The 9,028-nt window shown below is 37.2% G+C and overlaps 2 protein-coding genes across 2 annotated transcripts; both read left to right on the forward strand.

Moving 5' to 3' along the window:
• The first annotated feature begins 571 nt into the window (after window positions 1-571).
• On the forward strand, window positions 572-2,205 carry LOC137822724 (protein BIG GRAIN 1-like A). The gene has a single exon (XM_068627677.2). It carries the CDS (start codon window positions 971-973, stop codon window positions 2,135-2,137), a length of 1,167 nt encoding a protein of 388 aa, XP_068483778.1. The 5' UTR covers window positions 572-970; the 3' UTR covers window positions 2,138-2,205.
• A 4,390-nt stretch (window positions 2,206-6,595) lies between these two features.
• LOC137821825 (serine/threonine-protein kinase STY46) lies at window positions 6,596-8,787 on the forward strand. Its single transcript, XM_068626590.2, has 5 exons — window positions 6,596-6,781; window positions 6,862-7,146; window positions 7,227-7,737; window positions 8,224-8,366; window positions 8,560-8,787. The coding sequence occupies exons 1-5, from the start codon at window positions 6,605-6,607 to the stop codon at window positions 8,749-8,751; spliced, it is 1,308 nt and encodes a 435-aa protein (XP_068482691.1). The 5' UTR covers window positions 6,596-6,604; the 3' UTR covers window positions 8,752-8,787.
• Window positions 8,788-9,028: the final 241 nt, after the last annotated feature.

Genomic DNA, 9,028 nt, shown 5'->3' on the forward strand with positions numbered 1-9,028 from the left:
GAATTGTAGGGAATAATTTTATATTTACCTAACATAAATCAATAATGCCCTTGCCAGCTAAATTGTAATTCTTTTTAAATTAACCAACCATATGCAACCGTATATTTATCCATTTTTTGGTCAGAATATAAATTAAAACCAAACTAAGAAACTATAAAATTAAACTCACCCTACTCTGAATAGTTAAATGGAATTTAATAAGGATCCATATTTGTCCCCATTCAAAAAAATTCCACCCTCTAAACAACATAAAGGAAAAGCCTCACGCACGGGCTAAACTAATAGGTAATCATCAAAATTCTAAATTCCCAAATATTTTCCCATTTTTCACACGTGGGCCCTCGCTTTCACGGCTGCACCGCTACTACTCAACACTTCACCGCACCGGCCACTCTCCCAAACTTCATCAACGGCTACAAATTCGAATTTGTGGCTCATCATCAGAAGAAAAAAGTGAAAAATGACACGTCAGCGAATGCCAACCTGGCAGAGTGGCGCCCAGGGAAAGGAGGGTGGAGACGCACGCGCGTGATGAGATGAGAGCTTTATAAAGTGTCTCTCGCACTGTTCCCTTCTCCTTCGTGTATTCATGTATTCATGTTCTTTCTAACTCCAAAGCGTGTCACTCTGCTCTCATCACTCTTTTCTTTTCTCTTTCTCTAGACAAGGAATCAATTACCCTGTTCACGTTTTCTCACGACCACAAAAAGCCTACGAACCAAGCAAATCATCATCTTTCTCCTTCCCTCAATCATGCCCCTGTCATAGCTTAACACAACACAACTCTCATCATCCTCATCATTCTACACCACCTACCTTCCATGGCAGCTTTTCAACCTCCTTCCTATACTTCCCACACCTAAAACAAAACCCAAAACCCTACCCCACCACCCTTTACTCCCTGTTCCTCACTCTCCCATCTCATCATTCCCTTTCGCCCGTGCTGTTCCAATTTAACTGCACACCCAACATGTACGCCCTCGACATTTCAGAGACACAACACAGGTTCAGGTTCCAAGACCACGCTAAAAACCCCTCCTTCTCTTCCTCTCTCCTCGACACAATCTACCGCTCCATCGACGAAGGAGACAGGACCACCACCACCAACCACATGAAACTCCACGCCCAAACAATGCTCAAGAACCAGACCAGACTCCTCGTCCAAGAAGAGTTAACGGTGTCCGCCATTTCCCGCTCTAAATGGAAGGGAAGCGAGAAAACGGTCAAGTCACAGGTGGAGAGAAAATCGAAATCGCGTTTGCATGGTCACGACCACGACCACGAGGTAATGTTCTTCAGTTCGACTTCGAGTTGCTCGGATTCCAGCTCTGGGTTGCTGTCCTCCTCCGACACTGAATCCTTGTACGGATCGAGGTCGCGGGTTTCGTGTTTCGCTCCTTCGAGACCGAAGCCGTCGATGACGTCAGCGAGCAATGAAGAGCGTGTGATGAAGACAAAATCGAGGGCGTTGAAGATGTACAACCATCTGAAGAAGGTGAAGCAACCCATCTCTCCGGGGGGGAAGCTGAGTAGTTTTCTTAACTCTCTGCTCGGGAACGCGAAGAAAGCCAAAACCTTGGACGAAGCAAAACCCAAGTCGGGGCAAGAATCCACGTGTTCCTCTGCGTCCTCGTTCTCACGCTCTTGTTTGAGCAAGGCTTCGCCTTCCTCAAACAAATTGCGCGACGGGGTTAAGCGAACGGTGCGCTTTTACCCTGTGAGCGTGATCGTGGACGAGGATTGTCGACCGTGCGGGCACAAGTGTTTGTACGAGGAAGACACCACGCGCGTGCTGGCCATGTCTATGCCAACAGCGTGGAAAATTGGACGCAACAAGAACGAAGAAGAGGAGAAGATTGTGGATAAGAGCAGGCGCGTGGAGGGGGCTGCTAGAGAATTTTTGAAAGGGTATCACCGAAGTCAGAATAAGAGCAATTTGATTAATTTGAGGGATTTTCCCAATGTTGTGGAAGATGATGATACCGATGATGACGATGCAGCGAGTTATTCAAGTTCGGATCTTTTCGAGCTCGATCACCTTTCAGTGATGGGAAACAACAGGTATCGTGAGGAGCTTCCTGTGTACGAGACTACCCATGTTACTACTAATCGCGCCATTGCTAATGGCCTCATATAATGTACTTTCTCTCCATTACAATCCTAGTTTCATAATAAACTACACACATTACATACACATTACAATCATTTTGTTTTTGTGTTATCATCGCTCAAAATCAATGTATTATCATCTTCATAACTACTTATCTATGCAAGATATGGAGGCGAATTAAGGCTGCGTTTAAGTAATCATCCATACTCCAAACCATTTGTTATCTCCACCATATTCGTCTGTTTGTAGGTATCTCATAGTGACCCACAATCAATGATACCATAAACTCAAGAAATAAGTAATAATTACAAGTCATCTTCACATAACTGGTTGTAAGAAATATACTAAAAAATTGACCTGATATGTAATAGGGATATTTAACATTTCTACTGGATCATGAGTTATACATAGATGGTTTGGTTTTTATGGGTAGTGCGAATTATAAACTCAGTTAGTACAAGATATTAAGTTGGGTTTGTGATTGGTAAGTGGTGGTTTTTTACATGGCATGTTAGACAGAGTAGGTTTTTTGGAATGTGGAAGTACGTATATGGGAAGGCGTGCGTGTGTATCTGTCATAGAATGTTGTTGAGTGAGGGAGAATATGATAAAAAAACACAGTAGCTGCGTGATTTATAAAGTGAGTAGGGTAGATGGTTTCTAAAAGGAGAGGGAGGTGGGGATGTGTAAATTCTGGATCACGATCAAACATTGATTGACACAGATACTGACAGAGTAGTTGGATGAAGGAGGAAGAAAATTATAGAAAAGAAAAGAAAAAGAGGAAAGATTCGAGATGGTAATGAGAAGCAAAATGGGGTGTGTGATGGTAAAGGGAAAGGGAGAGATCTTCGGCCATGGGAATAGAGAAAGTGAATACTAAAGCCTATGCTTTCTTAATTTCTTTCTCTCTGGAATTCCTATTTTGTAATGGTCCCGTTACTTGCAGGTTGCGCAACCATAAAAAATAAGCGACAACGTTTTTATATTAATTTTTGTTGCTTTTATATTTAAAATTGTGTACTTTAACGTGGTTGATGGTTATTTTATGGTGGCAATGGATGATGTTGAGTGATGAGGGGAAGAGTGCAGTTAGTTTTGTCCTTTGTTTTGAGGAGTTGTTGGTACATAGTACAATGCAAACTCTGCTAAAAATGATGGTGTTGAAAGCAAATACAAGTCACTGATGCGCGGTAAAGTAAGTAATTATTGTTGTGGGGTGTTGAGATGCTCATTAATCACACCCACACTTCTCAATACCCATCACTGTTCCTTCTACTTCACAACCCACAAACTTATCTCCTCCCTGTAATAACTATTTATTATATCTTTTTCTTTTACTTTAAAATTTAAATCATTCTTCAAGTTTTGCCATTTTAAAACACTGTTTTGATCCAACGGTCAAACTCACCCATCCTAAATGGAACAACTCGTATACCCAGATGAGAGTGGGAACCCAAAAGATACCACACTTTGTTATCTCTAATTCATAGTTCATGTTCCCTAAGTATTGAGCCCAAAAGGTTTGCAAACGTTCTTATACTAGATCATTATTAAAAAATAATAAACTTGTTCTCGAAGTAGTGTGAGGGTTTAGAGAATGATTGTTTCTACTTTTATCTTTGGTCGGTTGTTGTTATTATTGAATTTCTGATTCACCTTTCTCCTCTCGGTCGTCTAGTTTCACAGGCTGGGATGGTACATGCAGAAGACACTTTAATGCTCAAGTCAATCAGGATGTCGGCACTCGATTGTCAGAGTATTGTAGATAATGACATACCTGGTTCTTGGAATTTGTGCTATTTATATTACCTTAATGGGTGTTGGTGGACCGGATTTGGAGGTTGATTCATGTTTAAAGTTGTGTTAATCAATCCTTAATTATGGATTAACCCTGTTAACTTGGTCAACTCATGACTCGTCGTCATGAGTCGGTCGGTCGCGTGTCGTCACGTGATCTTCTGTGGTCGATTGGTTGAGTGGTCGAGTTCCTCAGTAAGTGACTTACTGAGTAAATTTGTCATCTAAAATTGAGAAAGTTTTCAAAAATATACATTAAAAAATAAAAAATATTATTTTGACAAATTCATAATTAAATACACGGAGTTTATAACTTTTCAAAAGTTTTCCATCTTCTTATATGGATCTACATTTCTTTTAAAAAATCTATTTTTAACAGTTATAACAATTTAGTATTATCAACATTATCACTTGAGTCTAAAAGCTATACATGTTAATCAAATAAATTTTCTTAAATTGAGTACCACTTCAACAATATAATCACCAACTACTTCATTTCACCCCACACTGGCAATAAATGAGTCCCCAAGACCCATGCACATAGTTTGTGGCGTTGGATCATGATACTGAAAATTGTATTCTGCTGAGTAAAAAAAAACTGAAAAATGTATTCTAGAGAGATTATAAGTATATAATTCAGGGATAAATAAATAATGCAGAGAAAAAAAATTCCAAAAAGATGGCAAATAAATAACAACATTACCGTATTTAAATTATTGATAAACATAGAAAAGCAAAGCAACGTAGGATTGATTGGTGGTAGACCTAATAATAGGGTACTAAAAAAAGCATATATAATTAAGATGAGTACGTGAGGAGCATGACGAGCATGCATATGGTTGCAAAATGTGAAGACCCACATAAAAGGAATCTCTCCCTTAGTCAAAATATGAACATGATATCATTTACAAACTAATATTTAATTTATCTGTTCTTCTTACGCAATGTTTTAAATTCAAAATTAGTGCAGAAATAAATAGTAAAATTAAAAACTGTGTTCCAAGGATTTTGGTTGGTTAAAGATTCCGTACAGTGGTGAGTTGGAGAAGTAGCATTGCAATGAGGAGAGGAATAAAATTTTGCTGGCTTCTCCAAAAGACTACGTCTTCCATTAAAAATGAAAAAGGATAATCATTATTATCGCATTTCTTTCTCCTCCATATCTTCCTTTTTTTTTCACATTATTATTCATAATGTTTTTTTATTTTATCTCTCCTTTCTCTTCACCTCCCAGTGCCACACTTAAAAATAATGCATTAACTCATCATTATCCAAAGAAACTATACACGTCTGAGAGAGTTTGTGTAAATAATATTAATTAAATAAATTATGCACATGTTACGGCATCAGTATTCGTTTTTTTAATTTAATTCTGGTTGTGGGTATCGAGATTGACTCAGTTGTTACTAAAAAACCTTAGTTGTGATCATAATATTCCCTTCACTAGGACTCTTGAATCCCTATACCCTTAAAGCATTAATATATGTAGCCCTTATGAACTACAAAAGTCAAATAATGCTGCCATACTATTATGTATATAATCCAAATAAAGTTGATTTCACATTGGTAAAAACAACAATTCTACAACTCTACAATTTTTTTTTTTTTAAATATTAATTTATAATAAAATAATAATTTATTTAAATGAATGTAATTAGGGTTAATGTGGTGCTCATATAGTCCACAATGTAAAATTGAATGATAAAAAAAAAACTTGCAGAAACAACTCTAAATAAGAGTGACAAACAACTCTTATGAGTCTTTCATCTTATACTTATCCATTTTATATGTTATTGTTGTGAATAATGATAAATTGACACTGGTTATGTTCACTTACTTTAAAATAAGTTATTTTATTTCAAAAAATATTTGTAGAATAGTTATTTTTTATTATTAGAGTGTAAAACAAACTTCATTGTTGAATTTTTTTTTTATCTAATGTATATTCTTCTCACTTTGGAAAATTCAGATAAAAGTTTCCACGCTTCCAAACTGTAATAAATAAAATGAATTCAACAACAACATAAATTATACCTAGAAAAACAATTTTTTTTAACCCTCTATAATCCTTACATGCATAATTTATTTTTTCTTAAAGCTTAACATTAACCACCCTCAAGAAATCTAAACCATACATCATCCTTGGAAGGTGTTTGTGTTTTGCCGCTTTTGAAATGTCTGTTTTCGAATTAGTTGTGTGGGGTATACAAAATTTTGACTATGATAGTGACTTAATCGACCTTTTGTGTGTAACTGTGTCATATGAATCTTGTTGGAGTTGGAAGTAAACTCCGGCAAATTTTCTCTCAACACACCTATCGTTTTGTGAAGGTCTCCATCTTCATATACAAACTCACAAATTTGGCCACCCCAAAATCTGTCCCATTCTTAAACAGTATAGTTAATTTATTTTAGACAAATTAACACCTCTAATAAGTATTCATAGAGGTTTCTGTAGGTGGCAGGAAAATTATAAACCCATTCTTTGTGATTAATGTGATTAAAGAAATAAAATGAGTTGTGTGGGTCCTGGCATGCCTTTGTGGTGTTCATGAGAAAGTCCGTCAGTTGAGCCTGCAGTGCAGTTAACAACGAAAAATGTGATGGTTATGATTAAGACAGTCTTTACCAGGACACTTAAGTTCCCTTCATATATGCTTCATTAGTCTTTGCCTCCTACAACACAACATTTGGATGGAGAAGATGAATTTAAGTGAGAGCCAAAGTACTCACAACAACTTTTCTCGCCAAACATCAAAGTCAAAGAGTGGATGCTGTCGAGGTTTCAGCAGCGTTAGGACCGTGTCATCCACCGCACCAACCTCGCAACACCATCAGCTTCAGCAGCTTTACCAAAAACTGGAACTAAAGGTACCTCTACTCTTTTCCTCATGCAGATTCCTTCCATTGGATATTCAACTCAAATTATTATGTCTGAGTTCAATAATTAGGTGTCGGGTTTGGAAAAAGAGGTGCAAAGGCAGACAGAACTGCGCGTTATGTATAAGAAAAGAATGGAAAAAACGCAGGATTACTTAAAATACTGTCTCCAAATAGCACAAGAAAACGGAATCTTGGACCTCATTATCCGCTCCAAAGGTGAAGTTTCACAATCTCCTCTCTCTCCACATGCACATGCACTCAACTCCACCCCCACTCCTTCCCACAACCACCCCAATCTAATGCCCATCCTTCATCAAGCCAAAATCAATGGTTGGTTCATCAACCCTAACGAGGTAACTAACTACTTTCTATCTTCCTTCTCTGCACCCATTCAAATTTGGAATATACCTCACATTTTGCAGTTAATGGACAGATTCAGCTGGGAGAAAAAATAGGGCAGGGAACAACGGCGGAGATTCATCGCGGGACGTGGCGCGGATTTGATGTGGCGGTGAAGTGCATGTCTGCGGCGTTCTTCGGCAAAAATGAAAACGGTGTCGTATTCTTCGCTCAGGAGGTTGAAACCCTCTCGAAGCAGCGGCACCGGTTTGTGCTTCACCTCATGGGTGCGTGTCTCGACCCTCCGCATCATGCATGGTTGGTTACCGAGTATCTGAACACCACGCTCAAGGAGTGGCTACATGGGCCGGGCAAAAGGCCCAAACAAAGAACCGCGCCACTTCCTCCCTTCGAAGACAGGGTGATGCGGGCCCTGGAAATAGCCCAGGCCCTGCACTACCTCCACGAACAAAAGCCCAAAGTTATTCATCGTGACTTGAAGCCCAGCAACATCTTCCTGGACGATGCGCTGCATGTTAGAGTGGCGGATTTTGGTCACGCACGGTTCTTGGGTGATGACGAAATGGCCCTCACTGGAGAAACAGGCAAGTTTAACAAATAGCATCATTTTCAGTTGGAAGTTAAGTTCTTTAATGTTTAAAAAAAAATGATTTTGAGATGTAATCAATAAAGATATTTAATAGTATATAAGTGAATATAAATCTCATAAATTATTTTTTTGTTACACTTAAAGTTCACTCCTTAACATAATATCAGAGAATCTTTTAAAATTTATCATAACGAGATTTTGTTGGACTTATTATACTTCCTACTATCAGATCATCCATAAATATATAATCTCATGCATGAGTTGACAACTTTGAAAGAGTAAAAATATTTAATAATATATAAGTCACTGTAAATCTCACTTTATAAGTTGATTTTATAAAATTGATTTAATTATATTTCATAATATATAAACTGTATAAACCTCATCTTTTAACATGGTTTTGTAAATTTAAATTTAGCTTACTTCATAATTTTTCCTTAATACTAAGGTTGTTTTATTTATTTATTTTCATTTTCTGCAGGAACATACGTGTATATGGCACCAGAGGTAATTCGGTGCGAGCCCTATGATGAAAAATGTGATGTATACAGTTTTGGGATTATACTCAACGAATTACTTACTGGAAACTATCCTTATATCGAGACACAACTTGGCCCCGCAAAGGTAACTACATCACTTCCAATTTTTTAACTAGTGTTTTCTTGTGTTAAATGTAGTTTATATTTAGTTTAATTATCACGTATTTTAATATATATTTTTGGTAAGCTAGCAACAAATTATTCTCTCTTTTTTTATACCTGTAAAGAAATTTAAAAAGAGCTTGCTTTGAAAAGTAAAATCTTATTTTGTTGTGAAGATTGCTATGGGAGTTGTGGAGGATGAGCTAAGGCCTGTACTTGCATCAAGGGACGATGGTGAGCAACTGGAAGAACTGATTGACCTAATATGCCTTTGCTGGAATGCAAACCCATCCACTCGACCACCCTTCGCAACAATTAGTCATACCCTCAAATCTTATGTCAAAAGGCTCCTTCAAATTTCAAAGTAGTGTATCAATTATTCAATAATCAACTATTTCCTAATTATAAGAGGAGTATAATTAAGCATTTTCATGTTTAACTTTTTTTTATTATCAATAATAACAAATATATAAATGTAAACTACTTCACGGATGAATCAACCCTTATATATATAGAATTCAACATCTAACAAGAATCACCCGACCAACAAACAAAAACACTATTCATACTAAAAATCCAAAATACATCAAGCAACCAATCCCATACATTCCAAAGGTTTCAAACACCAACTGGAAAACAGAGCGA

The sequence above is a fragment of the Phaseolus vulgaris genome, chromosome 9, assembly GCF_051622355.1.
Source record: "Phaseolus vulgaris cultivar YP4 chromosome 9, ASM5162235v1, whole genome shotgun sequence".
In the NCBI taxonomy this organism is placed as follows: Eukaryota; Viridiplantae; Streptophyta; class Magnoliopsida; order Fabales; family Fabaceae; genus Phaseolus; species Phaseolus vulgaris.